At 39.3% G+C, this 24,392-nt stretch overlaps 1 protein-coding gene across 1 annotated transcript in view; it reads left to right on the forward strand.

Annotated features, from left to right (window-relative positions):
- The window catches only part of polrmt (polymerase (RNA) mitochondrial (DNA directed)), a 49,217-nt gene extending 31,561 nt beyond the window's left edge, over window positions 1-17,656 (forward strand). The window contains exons 16-21 of the mRNA XM_054602309.1: window positions 4,338-4,390; window positions 8,936-9,034; window positions 9,468-9,540; window positions 11,765-11,856; window positions 13,695-13,768; window positions 16,288-17,656. Of these exons, the coding sequence (XP_054458284.1) occupies window positions 4,338-4,390; window positions 8,936-9,034; window positions 9,468-9,540; window positions 11,765-11,856; window positions 13,695-13,768; window positions 16,288-16,337 (441 nt within the window). The 3' untranslated portion in view covers window positions 16,338-17,656. The remainder of the gene's footprint in view (window positions 1-4,337; window positions 4,391-8,935; window positions 9,035-9,467; window positions 9,541-11,764; window positions 11,857-13,694; window positions 13,769-16,287) is intronic.
- Window positions 17,657-24,392: the final 6,736 nt, after the last annotated feature.

Below are 24,392 nucleotides of genomic sequence, written 5' to 3' on the forward strand. Positions count from 1 at the left end.
CTCTTGGCAGCACGGCTTATATATATATATATCTATATATATATATATATATGTGGTTAGTGATGGCTGTTGTATCCGTGACCATCTGTGCTGCCACTCTCATGTGATTTAGACTACAGGATCCTATTCCCCACTGACGCACAGCAGAGTTAACCAAGGTCTCATTCATCACAGCCTCTGGGTTTTTGAGTCCGGCATTGTACACAAATCATGCACGTATGCATTATGATGAACAGGAGTCCAGTGTAGGGTATTGTCCTAATTTACGGTGTGACAGTCCATTACTCACATCAAAGGTAACCTCCATCCCTTTCACCCTCACACCTTTTTTGCGTCGCAGCTTTCTCTCTTTCTAACCTACCCGTTGGCACACAAAGAGGGGAAGTAAAGAGGAGGGTTGATGGACAGATTCGCCTCCACAAGTCCTCCTGGAGCCATGATGGATGAGATAGCAGCCATGGCAGGAACTAATGGGGTTTTACCACACTAGGCTTCTATTTTCTAAAACCATTTCTTGATAATTGTGTGATTCTGTCATTCATCACACGGCGACCTTCAAGCAATCGACTGGAATGTCCAAACCAAGTAGCTCGCAGCCTCCTTTAAGCTAGCTTTAATGTGCTTTCAACCAACACCTGTCACTTTAATCTCCAATATATAAAAATTGCAATATTAGCTTTTTACAACTAGGTTGTCATAGAACTATTATTTACAGAAAAGTATGCATACATGTATGGCAAGTATGTATACATTGTGGCAGCTGTATTACCATCAAGGCCCCTCCTCCATCTTCTTCAACTCTGAGAAGATGATGTAGAAGACAAAATATAACAAAAAATGTAATCTGTAACATTATCTTAATCCACTTGAGTCATTTTTATACGAATACTATTTTCATACAGCTAGCGGGGCTGCTCCATGGATCGGTTTGTTGGGTGGTCTACCCCTTTGGTTCAGACTAAAATATCTCGACAACTATTGGATGTGAAAATTGCCATGACTCTTAAATCCAGTTATTCACGGCCCCCAGAGGCGGAATCATACAGATCACATGACTTCTCCTCAAGCACCATCATGAGGTTGGTAATTTTGGTTGTTAGGGGAAATATCTCAACAACTATTAGATAGATTGCCATGACATTTGGTGCAGATATCGATGATCCCCAGAGGATGATTCCTACTGACTCTGATGATCCCCTGTTCCCCTACTGCATATAGCAGGTCAAATGTTGGACCAATTCCAAAAAGTGTCACCTGATTTCATTATAAATGGGGGTCTTGATGTCCCAATTTTCAGCTCAGCGTTTTCGTCCAAGCTGACGGAAATCACTAAACGGAATCATTGCAATAGCACGTTGTTATTCTGCTAAAGGGTTCTTGTCTCCCCTTTTTAAAGGTGTGAATACCTCCCCATCAGGGCCCATTAGATATTGCACTCCTAGAACCTCTACAGCAATGGGGAGAGCATCCCACATGAAATGTCTGGTTTCCAGCTTTCCAGGAGGTCATTATAGACTCAGAAAGTGCACCAAGCGGAATGGGGAATAGTTCAGATCGTGGATGGATGTGCACTTTAAAGGGGCTATGTGTCCTCAGTATTAGCACCAAACACGGTTATTAAAGAGTTGTTTGTATTACAGACAATTAAGGAGTTGAATTAAAAGACCCTCATTGAGAAACAAATTTTCCAATTCACAGCCAGAGCAAGTCAATGGGTGTATAAAGCAAAACCAACAACTTGTATGAGTTGATCCATCTATTTTCTTTCCGCCTATTCTAACCCATGCAAACACAGGACATGTAAGCCCCACACTGAAAGGCTCAACTATAACAACTAAGCATTAATGACTGTAATGTAATGTAAGCCGTCATGCTGCCCCGAAAGGAAATTATTTGTTTCTTGATTTGGCCTGTTTGTCCATGTATTTGACATTAAATTAAGGAAATTAAAGCATTTTTGTCCTCATGTGAGCCTGTTAATAATCGGGAACAAATTCTATTAATTTCTCTTTGTTGGTAAATCTGGTCAGTAACTAACAATACAAATGTCTGATTACTTTTCACAATAAAAATAACTTTGGTTATTCTGAGTACAGATAGATCTAAGTTTTTGCAGCACTCCGAGTTGAATAGAAATGGCAAAATCTTTTCGCATCAAAGCGACATCAGTGGGGAAAAAAGAAAACGTGTTCACACAGAGCGACAGATAAAGAGACACTCGGATGCATTAGTTTAGGCTGAATGAAAGGTAAACACGCTAATGCTCACATTGCCGAGCCGTTGGCTTTCTGATGGCGGTCATATCTCGCTCCTGATAGCAGCCCGTCGTTTCCACCCAGGCATGGTTCCAAGATGTCAGGGAAGGACTGCCCTTCCACAGATGCCTTGGCACAGCTAGCTGGTTGGACCCTCAAGGCTTGGGAGATTAGAGCGCTAAGTCTTCCCCCCCCCACTATGAACTAAAGGCTTTGGTTTTGGTCTTAGAGCGTGTAAAAAAAAAAAAAAAATGATGGTATGAAGGAAACAGCAGAGATCAAAAGCAGGTATTTGCCTGATGTCCTCTGAGTCTGTATAGACCAGCAAATATATATATATCCGTCCTTTTCCACTGATGCTTGGTCATTAGGGTTGTTTTGATAATATTCATATACTAGTAAACTATAGTAAACTAGTTGTACTATACTTTGAATACCCCTTACTTTTACTGAGGTGCAATATCATAGCATACTATTTGTATTTCAGTAATGGGGATGCCTCTTCCTGGAAGTTTCCTGTTGTTAATAACCCCTCTCTGGCTTTCTTTTCCATCTATTTCCTGTATGTGATGGAAGTGCATTACCATGAACTAACTCCATCACCTGCCCTGTTCGTGTGTGGATGCACATGTGTGTATTTGCCTTTCTAGATGTGTCTGAGTCTGTGAGAGAAAGGTGAGAACGGGTGATACTTTATATAGCACATCATGGCCCCAAGAAATGGTATCTTTACTTATTTAATGCAACGTAATTCCTCTTGAAACAAAATGTCGGGGTGAGGGATCATTTTATACTCTAAACTATTGTAATCAGTAGAGCAGGAATAAAATGAAAGGTGGGATATGTTAAATAAAACCAACTGTGGTGGCTTTATTGGTCAGGGTAAATGTTTACGCTTGCTTGTGCACAAAGAGGTCACCATTAAATATTCACTGGTTTCCAGTTGACGGTGACAGTTTTCCAGCCAACCACAGCAATTTTTAATCAGTAAAGCCGAGCTGTACCTTTGAACCACTATCGAAGCTTTTAGGGTTCAAGTAACCTGCGTTGATTCTCTAAGGCTTAGAGAATCAACGCAGGTTACTTGAACCCTAAAAGCTTTGAGTGTCAGAAGGTGGCAACGTGAGTCTAAGGCGTCACGTTGCCACCTTCTGACACTCTGACCTACATAAGCAGCTGGAAGAAGGATGGACAGATGTAAGGGTGGTTATAGATCTTCTTTTATATGTGATAAGTTTATTGACTTTCCCCCTGAATTCTTTCAGTTAGGTTGAGAACCAATTAGGTTGAGAACCAATTATGAGGCAAGAAATTAAAATGGATTTATGTTTGGTTTGATTGCTTCTTTGGAAAATGTCCATTATGTGAAGGGACTTATCTCAGCTATGTTTTTTTTGTGTTGATTTTGTGGACTGTTTTTTTAAACTTAACCTTTTTAAAACCTGATGTTTGCCCTAAAGGTAGTCAAATAAGTTTCCAGTATTTGACCGTATGACTTGATGGCATTTTCACATTTGCATTTTGTAATGCTGAAACGATTCGTCAATACATCATTTAGTTGGTCAACAGAAAATTAATCTGCCACTGTTTTCATATTGATAAATCATTGTAGCCAATGTGCCAAATATATCTCCTTTCCAGCTTCTTCAATGTTATTTACTGATTTTTCTTTGTCGTCTATGACAGAAATATTGAATATTGAATATTTTTGGGTTTCTAGTCACAGACATGTCCCCTTGTTTTTAATTTTGTATTCATTTTAATTGTTTTTAGATATTTTTATGTACATTTTTCTCTATTTTATGACATTTTAATAACAAACAATAAAAAAAATGTATTTCTCATTAATGAAAAATAAATATTGCCCTAAAATCTTCTATTTCCTTGTTTCAAGACTTAAGTTAAGCTGTATCATGCTCATATGGAGTAAAATATTAAAACTTTGTACCCTTTCTTTATGGCAGCACTACAAAATACGTAGACATCTTGTACATAACCAGACATTAAGTTACAAATGTTATCAGCCAGATGAACTTGAGATGATTATCCCCCTCATTTCTTTGTCTTTGTTTGCCTCTCCAGCTGAAGAGTACCATGCAACATATCAACCTCCAGATCAGCCATGACGCCAAAGAGTAAGTCTTCCTGCAACTAACATCTGGTTCTCCGCTCTCATTCTGACACTGACCCACACCAGATTAAAAACCTCTTTATTCTCTCACAGCGCTCATTGACATTTTGTGCTGAAGTTTCATATTAATGACCTGGAACAATGACAGCAGATGAGGGAACATTTGTTTACAGCAGGAAAGTTTTTTGTCTTGGTTTGTTTTTTGGCTTGGGTGTTGTTTGCAGTAAAAAGTTTCTAAAATGTAGCCGCAGACGGCTTGACAACTCTCTCTTAAGCTTTTAGAGGTGAATGGAAGTAGAAAATAGAACTCTCTGGAGGCCATTAGCTTACATTTCCAGAACTAAATTTTCAGCTGCACAAAAGCTCTTTCTCAACTGGCTATTTCCACTAATTGCCTACTCAAAGTCGATGTAACTTTGCATTTATCATAACGTATGATGGAATGAGAAGTGTTCGGAATACCTTTAAAAGCATAGTTTTACACTTCAAGTTTAAAATGGAAGAAGTCAAACTTATTATTATTTATAGATGAACAACACAATTTCCTGAAAAATCATATTACTGCTAAAATATTACACACTCATAAACAAGAAAAAAGTGTACATGTGACATTTTTTAACATCAACAGAAAAAACAATGGGTTGAATTAGAGTTATATTGTGGAAGTTTAACTTGACGAGATGGCACCGACATATATATCAAACATGCAATATCGTTGAGGTCAAAAGACGAGACTAATGTTTTAAAAAACATAATCACACTAGCTCTCTCTCAAACACACCTCAGCTCTCAGTACGTCTCTCTTTTTCTTGTCTCAGTGCTACTATAACTCATAAGGTTTGCAAGTCGGCTTGGGGTGGTTGTTTAACGCATATTTTTGCATGTTGAGATAAAATCTCATGTGAAATAATTGACTGAAATAACAAAATTATTGGTTTTGGCTAGACCAGATTGATTGAAATGTTCAATATAATTTGATCACTTAAAAAGGAAATTAAACTAAAATAAAATATCTCACAAAAGTAAGATTTAAAACATTTTGACTAAAACTTACTTATTATTCAAATGTTATGACTCAACTAAAACTATGAAGTATACAAATTATTAAAATGTGTCTAAAACCAATAAGCATTTCATCCAAAGAGTAAGACTTTGACTAAATCTGAAATAGCTGCCAAAATTAACAGTTGTTGTTAAGAACGATTATAACTCCTAGATATGTTTTACTCCAGCGCCGTTATGCACGACAAACGGCAGAGAAGCTAAATTCTTTTGTTGCCAATAGGTTGATCAGAGAAAATTGAATGTGAATGTATTCAAGACGTTTCACATTAAATTATTACAGCGGTTCCTTTTGCACCAGTGGTTTAGTAAGAGGCCGTCCACTTCAATAGATGATATTTGACCTTTTGGGATAAAGAAGACCATGATTTGTAATGTTCTTTGTATAAGAGCTAGTTCTCGATGTGTGAATGAATGCTTCGGCGGGGAGACGAGAGAAAAATGTCTAGATAGAGTTTTAAAAGAGACGGCTGATAGAGGTGAGTAGAGGGCAAAAAGAGACGGCGACAGAAAGTCGAGGGAAGACGGGAGTGAGAGCACTGAAGACAGATATGACAAAGACTGACAGCCCTCCTCCATCTGACATCTACAGCGCTGTACAGATGAAGTGAATTCTTAAAAACCAGCCAGAGCTGGAGGGAGGGACGGGTGGAGTGAATTGAAGTTTGCGAGGGTGGGGTTGCCGCTCAGAAAGGCCATCTCGCCTGAAACTTGAAATTTGCTGTCAGAGAAAGCATCAGTGTTTCACAGGCTGACATTCTGAGCCAAACCGGACACAAACGCCATGGTCGATTCTCCTCGGCTTTTCCTTCCACACACGCAAAACGGGAGCACGCACCCGCTGTAATTAAAGACCCTAAAAAAAGCTTGTCCAGCGTCTAAATATGTAAATAGAGTCACAGACGGAGTGGTGACAGCCTTCAAGCCCCTCGCTTTCCTTGCTTTTGCATCCGTCCATCTCGTCTTTAGGGGGACGGCTGATTATCCAGGCCTCTAAACTGCAGGAAAGAAAAAAAAACCCATTAAATACTCAGCCCTATGCCAACGTTCATCATCTCCTGTGAACCGAAGTGAACCATCAGCTCTATAGGGAGAACAGTTACACTTTAGAGAGCTGTGGTTGCTAACCCCTTAGAGTACTGACTTTGCACCTTTCCAATCTGTCTGGCCTACGGGAGATAGAGGTGACATGTTTGTTTTGTCTGTACATGTCCTAAGTGTAGACAGCTGAGTGAGTTTGCAAATGAATCTCAAGGAATCTTGTTTTTGTTCAGCTCAAGCCCAGAACAGCAGAACTAAAGGCGCTCTGATAAAAGTCTAACATTTCCAAGCCAAAAATTAAGCGGACAGAAGGTAAACAAGACTGACAGACAGGCATCGTGTGTGTGTGTGTGTGTGTGTGTGTGTGTGTGTGTGTGTGTGTGTGTGTGTGTGTGTGTGTGTGTGTGTGTGTGTGTGTGTGTGTGTGTGTGTGTGTGTGTGTGTGTGTGTGTGTGTGTGTGTGTGTGTGTGCGTTTTAGCTTTGGGTTAGGCCCAAGCTCTCTCCGCTCTGTCTCCATTCCCATTAGAAGAGCGTTCTGGTCTGTGGCAGCCCAGAGGATTTGAATGGCACAGGCTCAGGGTAATGTGAACATAGGATACAGATTGGCTGGATGCTATTTTTATTTATTTTTTTTTTTTTTCTGCCAGTTCCATCATCAGTAGCAGCAGTGCTGCATTCATATTACCTTGTACTGTTTATTTTATATTACTTCTATATTTGTCTGCTCACATATTGATTATTGTTTAGGAAGCACAGAGTCCTCCGGGGGTCACATAGCAGAAGATATTTGTTGATGTTGAAATCCATTCGCACAAAGAGACCTTTTCAAATCAATCCTTTTGAATTGTCATAGAGAGGAAAGCACAGGTGTGATAAAATAATATTAATGGTGAAGCCACTGTTAGAGTTATTTACTACACCTGTTAGTCTGTTAGGAAGACTTACCATATAAGCTTCTAACTAGGCCTGGCACAATATTTACATTATCGACTCATTGTAAAATATATTTATTCATGACCTTGATCACTTTTGCTGACCTCGATATTACACGAAATGTTACCAAAATGCGGCAAAATAAACAGCAGTGTTTTCCCTGCCATTATAAGACTTGGGTGATTTACATTTCTGTTGAAAGTGCATACAATTTATGGTTTGGGTTGTATATTGCATTCCAATTCCAATTTCTGAATATGCCTGAACATTGAAAGTTAATTGCTGTTTGAAAGGGTGTGTTTACATTATTATGCTATCATATTATCATTATATCTGTGGCATTAAAGGGTCTTAAAATGACAATAATATTGTTTATTGCAATTATTTCTGGTACAATATAGCATCTAACAAAAGCTGTTATTGTCAGAGTCCTACTGATGTCCTTAAAACAAATACAAACTAAAAAGAAGGGGGGGAAAATGGTTCAACTTTTACTACAAGCTTCTACAAAGAACTTTAATTTTGTGTTGATTTTGGCGGTCCCTGTGGACAAAAGTGGTATTGTTTCCCAGTACCAGAGTCCCTTCAGAAAACCTTTTATTTTATTGCAGCAGATTCTGTCAGTCTGCTCTGCTCAGTCCTGGTTCTGGTTCTCCTGTACTTCCCTTCCCTCCAACTGGCCGGATTTTGAAATGGCAACTCTTTTTTGCTGATGTTCATGTTTACTAATGTAGGTCATTAAGAGGCAACAGTATGAAGCTGAATCTGTTTCATGACCAGAAAGAAGTTCCTCACAGTAACTCTTAACATGCACCTTTCTGGTGGTGAGTTAGAAAGACAGTTAGCTTAGCTTAGCTTAGCTTAGCTTAGCTTAGCTTAGCTTAGCTTAGCACGACGACTGTAAACAAGGTGAAAGGGCTAGCTTTGCTGTTTTCAAAGTTTACAAAAATCCCCTCACTAAACTGCTCACTTATTTAGTTTATATATAGTTGTTTAATGTGTCTCTTTTTTTTTCTCCTGAAAGACGTGTGGTTTGAGGCGACTAGATAACAAGGCGCATCATACAAAACAGCTCTTGTTAGATTACGGGCCACAGTGGCTGGCAAACTGATATACAATAGGTCAGACTTTTGGGTTTGGATCTAACAATGTGGAAGAGGGAGGTATCTGTGGAGTCTAGCAGTCCTCCACAGCTCCATAGCTAACTGCAGCTCTGAACCCGCTAAGCCACGACTACTTTCACTCATCAGCAAATTTGCTGTACCATCTGACTTAAAAACATCCTCAAAAGAACTGTGGTTTTTAATGAAATTCTTAATAAATACATTTAAATAGTGCAAAAACCTAAAAAAGGAAATTAGGGGAAAGGGAATTATCAGCAAAGTTCATAACAAGGCCACTTCAGTTGATTAAAAAAATTGTCTGAAACGTCCCATTTTGTATTAAAAATCAGGAAAGTACAGATTATTCTTTTTTTATATGTCTGTACTTGGCTTTCTGTCCCTTTTATAGGAGGCCAGATACAGTTAAACAGAAGAACGCCTTCCCGCCAAACTTCATCCACTCTCTGGACTCCACACACATGATGCTGACTGCTCTCCACTGCTATAGGTACCACTCAACATACTGTACTTACAGCATGGATATCTGGAACACCTCAAATTAAACAGAGATGCATTTTTTTGTCTCCTCTTGGGGTCATTTATGTGTGTAAATGCAGTTTGTAATAGGCTTCTGACATTGTCTCTCCATATAAGCATGACCTCAAATAGCTTTGCCAATGTACCATCTGTCTTGAATGCAATTATCACCTCAGATACTGTAAGCATTGTATGATATGCCTTGTAATATTAGCTCAATTCACAGAATGGGCCCCTTGACAGGTGTGAAAGCTGTCTGGCAGGGATTTAGCAATTATCGTTGTGTAATGCACGTTAGTTTCAAAGTCTCCCTATTTTCAATGTCTACTTTGCCTTCTATGTTCTTTCTCTGATATCAATCCTTGCACGTGGGCTTTCTTCATCACTCTCCTTTTTTTTCTCAGTGCCGGCCTGACGTTCGTCTCAGTTCACGACTGTTTTTGGACCCACGCCCTCACTGTGGACACCATGAACAAGGTATTACATTACAGTACATCCTTTCTCTTACTCATATCTCATCCTCTTCATCCTTTCAGAGCCGTTTCATCCTGTCTGTCTATAACCAGGGTCTAGAATCTCTTTTATTTGCTGATTAAGTGAAACTTAAGGTAGCAAATAGGATTAAATTCCTCCACCTCTGTCTTGCCTTTACATGCAGAAATACATATTTTTTGTAGCATCCCTTGTGCTTGTGCTAAAGTAGAAGCATCAGCTTTGTGAAGCAAGTTAAACAAGCTGAATATTCCACCAGTTTCATACATTTGCAGGCTGCTGGCTTCAAGAAGCACCATCAGATAGAGCCTGAATAAATGACTGTGTCTGTCCCTACATGCTGAAACTAGCTTGTCTACAGGCCCAGACTGAGACACAGCGTAGCATAAAATGGATGGAATTACCATAAAGACCCAGTTCTCTGTAGATGTAGCTTCAGAGCTCAGTCACAGCTTTTACGTCTTCATCCAATCTCAGAGGAGTTGCAACCAATGAAGCCGTTCCCTCTCAGTACATTTATTCTCTCTCATATTCTCTTGATGTGTGTGAGCGTACGCTTTCCTCATTACACAGGTAATTGAACAGAGCGCCGGAGGAGGGGTATTGGATATCTTAGTCAACACCTAAGCTCATCAAGAAGGTCCTTATTTTAATGGCGACGGGTCCCTCATCTTTCATCCCCCCCTCATTTTCTGACCCTGCCTGCTGCCAGTATCTGAGTGATGTCACTGTGAGATGTGTGCACACGTTGGGGTACAAAAACAAACCAGAGCTTATGAGAAGATCAACATGAGGATTGTGTTTGTTGTTGAACAAACCACCCAAGTAATGCATGGAAAATGTCCAATATTTACAGCTCTACTGGGTTTTAGTAAGCAGTGGATAGGTTTGCACAGAAACTGGTTAGGAAGAAACATGTAATCGTTTATGTAAGATGGCTCACATTGTTACTGTGTGGTCATGGCTCTCATAATGCTTATTCAATTCTTTATTGACATAAAGTGGAATTCCATCCAGCTGTTTTAATGCAAAATTTTGAATTTGCACACCTGAATAGAAATACTTGAAAGTTGCAAAAATGCTATATCAAAAAAAGCTTTTACGTTTTCACATTTACGAAATTCTAGGAGCCCCGAGGATAAAAAAAATCTGGGTTTTTTTGCCCCCTCTTCTTCTACAATTGGTGGTGAATTAGCACCACCAACAGTTTATGTTGATGCGGCCAACAAAACAACAAACTTGCAATAAATTTGAATTAAAAACTTGTAATTTCCTTGAGTCAAATATTTGTACACACAGCAAACGTGAGGTTTTACACTTATAACATATTATAAGAGATCTTGAATATATGAAGGGACACAGAATCAGGTCCAAGGTCACTGTAACCTCACAAAATAGGTTTTTGGCCATAACTTAAGAATTGATTGAATTTTGGACAGACATGGATATGACACAACTGTACTTGTCAATTCTCAAAATTGTCCTTATACAATCATATATTGTGTCAATGTGTTTTCTAACCTCTGCTGAGCTCGCATCCTGAGGAGCCCACCTACACCACAGCAGTGATTTTACGGATGAGGGCCAAATGTGAACAATGTATTTGAGTTCTGAGACGGACAATCAATATAGAAAGCGTTTCTTTAGACGTCACTCGCACGTCTCACAGAAAAGGTTCTTTTAATAAATGTATCATTTCACAGTGATGCATCTCACAGATGCCACCCAGCATTTCTTTACACTTCCAATCTGTTTTTGTCTCGTTTAGCAAAGTGTCATCTGCAGAGACAGCTGTTTAGATCACAGAAATATCTCGCTGTATATGTGTTGTTGTTTTTTTTTTTAACCATATCTGGAGTCAGTGTAGAAGGAACACTTATGCCTTGCTCATGTCTCCCTTAATTCTCGCTTTCGATGGGGATTCACTGTAAATTTAACCTCAGAATTCTGACTTTAAACTCATAACTAAAATAAATTCTTCACATGCCCTTTATCATCTTTTGTATGATTACCGATAACCTGCAGCAAAATGAATGGCTCTTCTTTCTTTATGGCTTTTGTGTTTGCATTGTAAATCCTATCCACACTATACCCTCCGTGTTACACATAGATCTCTCCGTACAGACAAGGCAGAGCTGTTTAATCTTGTCGGTCAAGGGTTTAAATACTTTTCTCTTCCTCCTCCTCCTCCTCCTCCTCCTCCTGTCAGGTCTGTCGGGAACAGTTCGTCGCCCTGCACAGCCAGCCAATCCTTCAAGAGCTGTCCAACTTCCTGCTGCATAAATACTGCACCGGGCTCCTGTGAGTTCACACATCTGCATGCAGGAACACATTTAGATTGTGCACACTCACATACATGTACATATATGAAGTCTCAGGAGCAACACAGTGGTCAGTTATCAATCAGGTTTATGATGATAAAAACTGCTGTTTGTTTTTCATAGCCATTCCTATTGAGGTACAGATATTTATTGTCATACATTATCTTTAATACAATATTATGTGATAGTTATATGCAATTTTTTTTCCATCCTTAGTCACCACAAACTGCAATCAGTGTTTCTTTTTCCGTTCGCATGGACTTTTATGGTACAGACTGAAGTCATTGTGCACTGAACATGCAACTCCTACATGTACATACATTATAAAACTGTCCAAACAGTAGGTGCACACACACATTTGACATTATAAGATTGTAAAAGTAATATTAGCGCACCAGAGTTTTCCTCCGCTTATCTGAAACATTAGATACAAAATGATTTCCCCTCTCTCTTACTCTCTCTCTCTCACTCTCAGTGCATCTGTCTCGCTGGCCTCAGGCTGGGTTACGCTCATCATCTGACTGTGTTTTTCTCTCTTTGGGATAATTGGACAGCTTCTCTACAGCCTTTACTCCACAGCAGCCCTCGGTCCTCTTTGTCTTTCTCCCTCTCTCCATCGATCACAGACACATTACTGCTACCTAAGCCTTGCAAAAGCATTATTCTTTCTTGTACGCACCACAGAAAGAATGACGCGTGGGAGTTTAAAGACTTTTTGGATTCCTTCTCTTGTCGCAATGAGTAACTGAATAGATTTTTTAACATTACTAGATTTTTTAACATTATTTTTTAAGCTTACTTAAGCTAATAAGACCTTAATATGTAGTACGTTTTTAAAATTTGAAGCATTTATTTTATTGTAAAACCAGACTGTTTTCTCTCTATATCTCTTGGGAAGGTAATGCCGCTCTGACAGTTGGTCCATCACTGGAAATATCTCACTTATAAGAAGGATTGCCATCAAATTTTGTTAAACCATTCAGTGTCCCCACAGGATGAATCTCTCTGACTTTGGTGACCCCTGACCTTTTCTCTAGTGCTACTATGAGCTTGACATTTGTAGTTTAGAGTGAAAGTTTCTTATAACTATTTGATGGATTGCTGTAAAATTAAGTTCAAACATTCATGTTCCTCTGAGGATGAATTGTAAAAACTTTGTTCCACCTTTAACCTAACATCTAGCGCCCTCATCAGGCCAACATTTTAAATTATTCCAATACTTGTGTGTATGTTCATGACGAAATACTTGCAAAACTAATGGCCTTCACATCAGCCTTTGCAGTACTTTGTGTTTACTGCTGATTTGCAAATGTAAGGATGCTGATACAAGATGCTGACAATTGTTAACACATGCTGAACATCAGCAAGTTTGCATCGTCAGTGTGAGCATGCTTTTACACTTTTTCAGTACTGGCAGTCTGTAAAAAGTGCTGGATAATGTCATCCTCATGCAGGCAAAACAGTGGGTGGTAAAAAATAATTAAATGGCTATTTTTAAGTGTTCCAGTCACATCTCACACATTGACAGGTGTGTTGTGCAACATCTAGCACTTCACATTAGAAGTACTAATTATGTGCTAGTTCAAAGGCACTGACTCGCCGCTCTGGCTCGCAAGTAACCTCGACAGCTCGAATGTGACATCCAGGTGTGAAAATCACGCAAAGGTTTAAATACTTAAATGAGTCAGCAGATAAAGCGACCTGAACGAGGGCTGAACCCCAGAAAGTGCTGTCGTCTTTGACTCAGCACTTCCACACACACAAACATGCTCCTCTTTTAAACTTTTTTTTTTTTTTTGTTTCCCTTGTTTGTGGCAGGACTGAAGCCAAGAACAAGAAGTACCAGGAGTACAGGAGGCTGATGCTGCTGCTGGCTAAAGTGCCCCAGACAGGTCAGTGTGCATGCAGCCGTCTGGCTCCCAAACAACAGGCCTCTCCAAGGCTGGGGTATTGTTTGAGAGGACCAACATGGAGTATTCTGTGTTTTTTTCCTAATTGGATTGAAGAGGACTTATATGTCCTGAAGCTCTGTCTGAGGTTCGAGGGAAACGACAGGACTGTTATTAAATTGGTTTCTTGCACAATCCTGTATTTTCTATCCTGGTTTATAATTGCTAATTGTTGTTGCCTATTGTTTGTATAGTTATCCTATTGTCTTTAGTTGGTTGTGTTGCCCACACGTGGTATTCGTCCTGCTCATTCAAACACGAAAAAGCCATTTTCAGCTTCTGTCATGAGGTCTGTATTCATGTCTGCCTGCGTGGCCACTAGCAGATCCAGATTGGCCTCTTTTGACGCCAGTGTGTGTCTGTCTATTGTTGTCCACGGTGGAGGTAGAGAGGCAGCATTTCTCTCCGTCAGTCAGGTGGATGGAGGCTTTGCTGTTACGTAAGCCCCTCGCTCAATCTCCATCTGTACACTTACTGTCTGCTTGGCACCGACAGCTGGGTGATATAAATTGATTACTGTTAATTGTGTCCCTCCTCTGCGTAATCAGCTTATGTGGCTGAGACCAGTCAGGTGTGCTCCTGAGGTGTGTGTGTGTGTGTGTGTGTGTGTGTGGTGTGTGTGTGTGTGTGTGTGTGTGTGTGTGTGTGTGTGTGTGTGTGTGTGTGTGTGTGTGTGTGTGTGTGTGTGTGTGTGTGTGTGTGTGTGTGTGTGTGTGTGTGTGTGTGTGTGTGTGTGTGCTCCACGTTCAGTATGAGACTCAATGGACTAGAATCCACTGTAATCTTCTCTATGAAGGATGCTGAACTTGTTATGAGGTGAATCAGGTTTCACTGTGTGTAATCCAGCAAGAGATCAGATGAATCAGGCGCATCTATGACCCCGAAGGGGAAAAAAGTCTGGAGAGAACACTGAATAACTTAGAGCCATTACTGTGTTTCCACAGCTAGAGTCTGACTTTCATGACGATTAGTAGTTCTCCTTTAGGATAATTGAGTTGTACAAGGCCAAATGTCTGTTCTCTTTTAAACACTTTTATATTCAATATTTACTTTGGTATTGTTTTATATCAATAAGGCAAGAAGGTAAGGTAAGACAAACGTCTCTTTGTCACACAATGAAGTACATTATGTCATCATGGTAACAGTCTGTATGTGTAATACCATGAATACATACTATTCTTACACAATACACAGTAAGTTCAGAAAAATACAAAGTACAACCTCATACTTTATTGAGTAGAGATGTTTGGAACTCCTGGCTGTATATCAATGTACAAAAACAGTTTTGACAAGTAACTTAAACATTACTGTTGGTTAGTCAGTACATTATCTGAAGCTTTCATATCGACATCATTTTCTAGCTACTGTAAGTTTTTGCGTTCTTAAAGTTTTTATGGCCTTTCCTCAATAATTCAGGCTTCAGCTTCTGCTGCCGTAGTCTGCTGTCAGAGAGGCACACAGAGTGCAGGACAGGGCCTCATCCCAGAGCCTAAAATGAATATTCAAGCGGTGTATTAAAGTTCATAGAAATGTTACTGCTGGTGCCCAGTAAAGCCAAAAATGTTAGCTGATTTAAAATATTAAAGTTTTCTGAGTTTGACCCACTTCAAAGTGAACCTCTCCTTGTCTCCATCTCATGAAGATTGTAACTGATTGTAACAAAATACATCTGACAAACATCCTACTATTCTAAGCACTTTCCTTAATTGATCATTAACCTCAATAGATAATAATAAAAAAAATACTCTCTGTGGAAACTGTTGAAATATAATCTGTATCAGGATAAATGAGCATGAGATGTACCATTTCATTTCCAAGGGGTCACATGAATTAAAATCTCACAAAATACAAAGCGAATATTTTTGTCAATGACAGTTGTTTTTAGATCACTATAAACGAGGTTTGGCTCTGTGGATGGCCGTGGTCTGTCGGCCTTTCTTCATTTAGTTCCAACATCAGGTCAACATTTTCATATGTTCACTCCTTTGGTTTATGACACAACCTTCAACAATAATGACCTTCATATCGGCCTCAGCTGTACTTGGTGTTTTGTGCTAAGTGAGACGCATAAGCAGGCCAACATAGAGTGAACGTAATAATCATAACATCTGCTAAACATCAGCATTTGTTATTGTTCTCCTGAGCGTGTTGGTATGCTGACGTTAGCATTTAGCTTGAATCACCGTACAGCCTCACAAAGCTGCTAGCATGATTTACTCATGATCGACAAATTTTGAACAGTAATACTGTTTTAATTACTGATGGATTTTACTGGGATTTTTGGTCAATGATATGCTGGCTGGTTCATGCCATTTAGCTCTGTTAGCATAGCTATCTTGTAATAGTATTTGGTAATCTAAAGTTTTGTTTCTAATTAAAGCACATGTACATGTAATTTACTTTCTGTAACTGCTGTCCTCTGACTTAAACCTGATCTGACACCTCGCCTCTTGCCTCTCCAGGTGATTTTGATCTCCAGCGGGTGAAGGAGTCCACTTATTTCTTCAGCTGAGAGACTCATGAGGTCCGAGCCAGCGGAGGGAGATGAGTAGAATTGACAGAGTGCAGCAGGGGAGAGATGCTGCAGGCCCCCGGTACTCGGCTGGCTTTGTCTACCTCCGACATCAGGACATTGATCCGGCCGCGCCCCGCCTGCCTCCTGGTCCGCAGGCTGGCTGGAGCTGCTGGAGCTGCTGGAGGCGTTAACACAAAGTGAAGCCGCCTGATTACCTGACTAGTGGGCTGATGGAAGGGAGGACAGGATACTCATCCAGGCGAAATGATGAGGGAATCAGCACCGGATGGAAATGTTAAGACTTCAATCAGTGAAAAGGACCTCTTATAATGGGCGGTTAGTCCATATTCAGGTATATGTGTTTGTGTGTGTGAGTGTGTAGGTGAGCCATACGGATTATATCACTCAGCACTTCTGCTGCTCGATAACCTTTTCACCTACAAGCTGCAATTGCAGCTGTGATTGGTGTGTGTGTGTGTGTGTGCGTGTGTGTGTGTGTGTGTGTGTGTGTGTGTGTGTGTGTGTGTGTGTGTGTTAGTGCATTTCCATGCTGTGAAGGCCTCCCCAGAGCGCTGACTTGCCTCTGAGACTCTCCCACCCGATCATCGATCCAATCACTTACTGGATGACAGGATGCTCTCTGACACGATATTCAAAGATTGTCTGAAGAAGAGACGGTTGGGAGGAAACGAGAGACACACTGACATGGGGGGGGATACAGGACTCTCAGAGAAATGTGAAAGGGTGAGTCAAGGAGATCTTAGACCGCATTGTGTCCCACTGTACTCTTGATCCTCACCTTCACTGAGTGACTAAGCACCTGACAATTGCCATAAAATAAATGTATCTTAAAATGTCTCCTGATTCATTCAGTGGTTCAAAGAAATAGCCGGTATTCTTAGTGTGCTTAATAGGGATGAATGAGAGCCTCTTATTTAGGTATATCTGCATATTTCAGTTCTATTGTGTATGGTGAGATGAAGGCGTCCTTTTTAGATGCACCACAAAGGGTTTGCAGGCTTCACTAATCAACTCGGATCTTATTTTTCTGGGCCAGTGCCGCAACTGGGAAGTAAAAAATAGCAGAAGTGCTATCTGATCATCGCTGGAAACGTTACAGCAGTTACAGACAAAAGGTGCCGTTGATGTTCAAAGGCAAATGTAGACTCAGCCACACAAAGCTGGCTGAGTGACAATGTCATGAAATGGAAATAATCTCTAGTGTGCTGATTAGACCGTAGGATTTCAGATGATTTGCATGGCGACGTGCACATGGAGATGCTCCTGATATTTTGTGATGGGCACGAGACGTGACTTGCCACTTTTGATCAGTTGTTTTATTATTTTGGTTAAAATAAAGATGAGCAATCACCTAATGACTTGATTTCACAGTGAACTCTTCTTTGAAGGTCTGTGTTTTCCTGCTCAATGTGCTTTCTGTGAGGACAAACTATTGATATGTCAAAATTAAAGGTATACATTCACACACACACACACACTGTATATTAATGAAAAGTGTGAAAATATAAGGATTGTGTGTTTCTCACACTCACACAGAATTGATAATATAACCTGATTTTCTCTCCTGTTTACAGACATTTTAAATGAAAGCTGACCTTTCAGCACAGTACCAGAAAACAATAAAAACTTTGTTTTTATTTTGTGTATTTAAATTAAAGTTCAACAGTGTGGGAAATGCACCTTTTGCTGTTTTGCAGAGATTTAGGTAAGAAATTACAACTTGTAAATGTATGCTAAATATGAAGCTAGTAGCAGCTTAGCTTAGCTTAGCCTAGCTTGCCTGGCTAGCTGACCAATTCATTTAAATGTCAGTTTTGGTCGGGCTAGTACTAATCACTCACAATAGCTTGTCAGGCTTCCTTTTATTACTGCTCTGGGCATTTTGTTTATTAAAACAGGTTTGAAGACGGAAGACAAAGTTGCCAGAGCTAATGCTCGGTCGCTAAGGTGACAATGAAATTCAGTTTGTTCAAATGATTCAACATATTTATACCCTCTATTCTAGTCTTATGACTGTCTGCAAACCATAGTTCTTTTGTCCAACAGTTACACGGTTAAGATAGCTTCAATGTGTCAACTTTGCAATTTATTGTTAAAGTTCACCAAAGTTAAACTTGGAGACGAAAATTCACGCTCATTATTTTTTGCGGCTGGATCCTCTGATAGTGGCTATTCAATTGCATAATATATTGCTGTTTAACATCTTGTTGTTTTGCACCTTTAATGCTAAGCTAACCGGCTGCTGGCGGTAGCTTCACATTTACAGTAGACATGAGAGCGCCATCGATCTTCTCAGGAAGAAAGCAAAAAAGCGTATTTCACATCACCCTTAAAACCAGTAATTTCCATTTTTATTTAACCTTCCTTTTCTCACCTCGGCTGAAAAAGCAACTCAGGTCTTTTACTTTTTATATAAAGTGAACACTGAACCTGCAACCATCTAAATGCAAAGTCAACCAAAGCCAAGGTCTTCTTCCAGCAGGCGTCGGCCCAGCGTCTCTCCTCTCCCCCTCGTCTCTTTGAGGCCTGTTGTCAAGGACAGAGCTCTCACCTGCAAAGTGCTCTCAGGATCTCACATACTTAACACACAGGCCTATAACATTTCACAACTTAACCTCCGACACGCGGCTGAGAAAAAGAATGCGCTGCACTACATGACCTGAGCGCAACACTAAGAAGTGGACATGTGTGGATTCATGGGTGCTGATGGTTTTAAGTGTCTCAATCAATACCTGTGACTCTGTGGCTGTGGGGCAGCTATGAATTAGCTTTAAAATACCGACAGTACATCATATAAAACGGCAGAATATGTAGCAGTGTTACTGCACGGGGGGGCAGTTGTTGTGATGTGTGTGTTTTTGGCGTAAACTACCGTTGACTTTGGCCGAGGGAGTAAACAGGATATTGAAGATGTCCTTACAGCGGAGGCTTGATGGACCTGTCTCAGTTTCTCTGGGGTGATTCCAAGGATGTCTGCTGTTAGGTAGTCGAGAGAGAGAGAGCTGCAGTAATGGAGCGCAGCTTGCAGCAGGAAATAGTCAAGATATTTTCCATTACGGGTTCTCTCCAGAGATTAACACGTTGTTTGGATGATGATTCTGTATTTGGGTGGGGAAATCTATAGTGCGAGGGTGATGCAGTTCTGACAACTCTCCAGAGAACAAAATGCAATTATTGACTTCCTTTAAAGAAAAAACATTTTTTTTTTCCTGTTTGAGCCCACTTAGATTGCCCTCTGTATATGCACATGTTTATATGTTTGTTTCATATTCATTTTCAAGTGAACATCTGTGTGACATGCAGCCTCCATAAATGTGCTTATTGTCTGTCATAATGTTTGAGGCAGCCAGAGTTACAGCAAACAGGATGTTTTATTTATTTACTGTCTCTGTCTGACCTCTGTTTTTTTTTAAGAAGTGGTTTATAGTTAAATTGTCTATAATTTAATGCTACGGTTAAAAGTAAAGTTTTTTTTATTCAACTATCTTGTTCTCCTTTTTTAAAAAATGGTTACTGTAGTGTAGGCTATGCAAGGGTTACGCTAATTTTAATGAGTTTATATGTGATATACCTGGCAATTTTGATATATTTCAAACAGGTTGTAAGTCCACTTTCTAGCTTTTTCTAGAGCTTTCAACTGACTTCATCAGCAGATATTTTGCTGAGTTGTCTGCTGATGATGATGACTGTGGGATGCAGCTGAAAGCTCTGGAAAAAGCTATTGGTGATAGACATAATCCTCCATAAAAAAAGTGGACCTTGAGTTAAGATTCAAACAAGCGAATATTTCAAAGGTCAAGAAGCTTCAAGCTCATGTTTTCTGGCACCCTTGCTCGTACCCAACCCATCTTTAAACGCTGCCTCCACTTTGATCTCAACTCCACACACCTGTTAAGTGTTTTAAATTCATCTTACACGGTTGTGACACCATCGTCTTGATACAAATGGGTCCACAAACAGACATATAAACACCTGGAAAAGTCGTGAAAACCATTTCTGTGGTCGTTCCTGATGCAGAAGTGGTCTCCAGGACCACGTTTTGCCATGATGACACACACACACACAGACTCACAAGGTGAAAACAGTACCAGCCACACGCTGTCGAGGCTGGTAATAATCACTCCCTGTTCATATCGCTAAGCTTCAGTAAACATGTTTCATCAGTTTGGAGAGCCTTGCAGAGAGACAGGATGACTTTCAACACTTTGGTGCTCAAGCTAATAAAAGGAAGTCCCTTACTGCATAGTGTACAACTCACTTGATTAACGCAAGATTTAATTTGCTTGGTTTGTTTGCATCTCAATATTTTTGGTGTGATTTCTGTTGCGTTTTAAGAATATCTTTGGTTTGAATTGTAAATTATTATTTTTTTGTCTTGAAAGTAGAAGCTTATAAGTAACAACAGCCAGTGTCAGGTCGTTGTGTTTCTGTGTGAAGTCATGTTTTTCATTCACTTGTTCTGCTCTCTGCCAACAGTCCTACTAGATGACTTGAAATTGCTCATAAGTGTGAGCGTCCCTCTTATCTGTGTCTTGTTGTCTAACTTGGATTGTGGGCTGGTTTCCTGTCTGACACCCAAAGCATGCTGGGATAGGCTCCAGCCCACCGTGAACAGAAATAGACATTAAAAAGTGATGATGATTTGGCATGACAGACATAATAGTGTGGAATATGGCCTGTTTTACATTTAAATGACATTTGAATTAAACGTCTCCCTGATATGATAATATGTGACCACGCTGTACGTCTCTAAATGACACCACACCTGCAGAAGTAACAAGCTCTTTCTTCCAGCCACGGGAACGTCAGAAAGGGGGGGGGTCACTGTGGAAGTGTTGGTCGTTATCTTCCAATCATGCCAGAGCTTTGAGCCACTCTTCGATAGCTACACCACTCACTCTCACTGAGAGCACTTTGATTTCCGTGCCAGGTTCCTGGGTTCTCCCGGTCCTATCTCCTGCCCCCCCCGTGGAGCGACGAGTGGCCGGCACTCAGCAGCTCTAGCAGGGGAGCGGAGTGTACGGAGAGTCCTGGAGGGAGCAAGTTGGGGCCAGAGTTCCCTGTCAGCAGCAGCGGGGGGGGGAGCAGGAGGAAGCAGGAGGGAGCACCATGGAGAGGGAGCAAGAGACAGGTGGTGCAGTGTTGGCAGGTGTATGTATGTGTGTGTGTGTCAGTGTCAGTTTGAGTTTCCTTTGTCTGACCTTTATTCTGACTGACAGGTAGTGATGGGTTGATTAACAACCATCAAACACACACGGTGCACACACATCTGGTGCATGATGCAGCGTTGCTTCAGTGAACTGGACCTGATTAGAAGAAAGGTGTCGAAGTGCTGTTTTTGAAAGAGCGCCTTCCTTTAGATGTTTGAAAATTAAATAAATATGGGTTTTGTTTTGGTGTGAAAATGTTTCTTTAGGATATTTATTCTGAGGAGATGTAAAGCTCTGTAGAGGTTTGGACTTCTGCTGTTGCCATATAGACAGTTAATTATATCCAGAAAGTACTAAATCTACATCGACATCTGCATTTAAGCCTTTTTGATGGTAAACTCACCCAACAAATGTTTGATGTGTTTTCAGTTTCCCCTTTTCAGATAATTATCCCAACTATGTCTGGCAGCAACACCAGCAACTTAGACAAAATGGCACTCTTAAATGCCTTATCAGCGGTCTTATTGATTATATGAATTATTAAATCATTAAAAAAAACAAGATATGAAAGCAAAAAATAAATAATGGTTTGTTCTCTATTTTATTATTAGATTTTGCCATCATTTACGAGAGAAAAGTGTTTCCTTTACTGCATAGGGCCCACTATGCAATCATGCAATATTGCTACAAATTGAAAAATGTTTTCTGATCCTCTGAGCTGTGTAATTTGGTATACGGTTTCTGTCCCTGTTCCACACAGGAAAGTGATTAAATGCAGAGGTGCAGGTGGTTACCGGAGTTTGGTTGAACACTAGTCTTCCATGTCATAAGGTAAGTGAGAAGATTTAGCTAGCGGGCTCATGGTAGCTTCACACAAGTAACCTAGATCCTAATTTCACTTTCAGGAATCAATAATTAGAATTGGGAGGCACATTTCTTCCGGGTTCTTGTGAAATCATGATGAACATTAAATGACTGCTTACACAGTGCTACATACTATGACTTTTTAATGTATTTTTTGACATATTATCATATGACCTTTTTATGAAATACATTTTTTTCATATTTTTACTAGATACTTTATTTTATTATATATTTTTATATATATATATTATATATACTATACTTTGAAGATTTTTCTCACATTTTATTGGCATACTATATTGTTATACGTTTATGTACACTATACTGTGACTTTTTTTAAATTACTTTTTTACTAAATTAGCTACTATGACCTTTTATGGCATACTATACTATGACTATTTAATGACTTGTTTATGGTATACTATACAATTACATTTTATGGCATACTATCCTATCACTTCTTAATATATTTTTGTGCACTATGATATGATTTTTTTCTGGCATACTATGGCATACTATACAATATTGTTTTATTACTTTTAATGGCATACTATACTATGACTTATTTGTGCCATTTTTAATGGCATATTATACTTTTTTTCTGAAATTTTCATGTCATACTATCTATAACCTTTTTTATGATTTTTTTTACATGCTATTCTGAGACTTTTCAATTCTGGCATTCAGTACCACAATTTATTTGAATTTTGTCAGCATACTATACAATGACTTTTTATGACATACTATACGGTCAACATTTTAGATTTTTTTGAATTTTATACTATGACGTTTTTTTCTTATTTGACATACTAAACTTTGCCTTCATAATGAGTTTTTTGGAATTTTTTTCCGAAATACTATACTATGACCTTTTTTGAAAAAAAGATTCGACATACTATACTATGACTTTTTTTTTTAAATGCTTTTTTTTTTTACTCTTTGATATACTTTACTGTGACTTTTTTCCAGCATACAATACGCTGACTTTTATATGACCATTATGACATACTATATTGCAACCGTTTTCAGACATTTCTAATACTCTGACTTTTTTTTTTTTTTTTTTTTTTTTATATATATATACTCTGACTTTTTTAATTTGACATACAATACTATTTTCTGACATTTTTTGATATACTATACTATTTTTTTGAATTTACTATTCTATGACCACGACTTTACACACTTTGACATTCTTTATGACATTCTATACTAGAAAAACAAACTATGCCATCAGGTTTTTTTGGCATACATTATTAAGACTTTTTGTGATAATTTATATGTAATAATATATTTGAACTTTTGTGACATTTTTTATGGCATTCAATCGTTTTTTGAATATTTATTTTATTAGAAGTCAACATATCAATACAGAGAAATACAATTACAGATGTTTTGTTTCACCTTTTTCTCCCTCCTTTCATCCAGGTTTCCAACCCATAACCTCTGCTCTATGTATAAAGATGAATTTAGGTTAAAGTAACTACATGCATCCCTTTATTTTACTCCAATATTTTATTGCATTTATTTTGTGACTTGCTATTCTAAGAATTTCTTCAATCATCTCCTTAAGTGTACATCAAACATAGACACCATCATTGTAAATAACCAGCAGAGGATGTTCTCCCCGTGTCTCAGGGTGTCCGTCCTTCCTCAGGAGCTGTTGATCCAATCTTCTCTCTTTCCATCCATCACAGCCACCAAACAGGACAGGAACGGACTACAACGGTCAATCAGTACTGCAGAAAAATCATTTGGTGACAACCTGCCCTCCATACAGGACCTATACACCTCCAAAGTCAGGAAGCATGCGAGAACATCGCTGTAGACCCTCCACACCGTAGACACAACCAGTTTCAGCCTCTCCTCTGTGGGGGTTCATCACTGTGATGAACTCTACGTGTAAGCATGCATATACTGTACATATCCAGGCATATCATGTACGTAAAGCAACTCTTATATTTGTCATTCAATATTTATCCCATTATGTTAACACTCCATTGCACTACTTAATTAT

This window comes from Anoplopoma fimbria, chromosome 8 (assembly GCF_027596085.1).
Source record: "Anoplopoma fimbria isolate UVic2021 breed Golden Eagle Sablefish chromosome 8, Afim_UVic_2022, whole genome shotgun sequence".
In the NCBI taxonomy this organism is placed as follows: Eukaryota; Metazoa; Chordata; class Actinopteri; order Perciformes; family Anoplopomatidae; genus Anoplopoma; species Anoplopoma fimbria.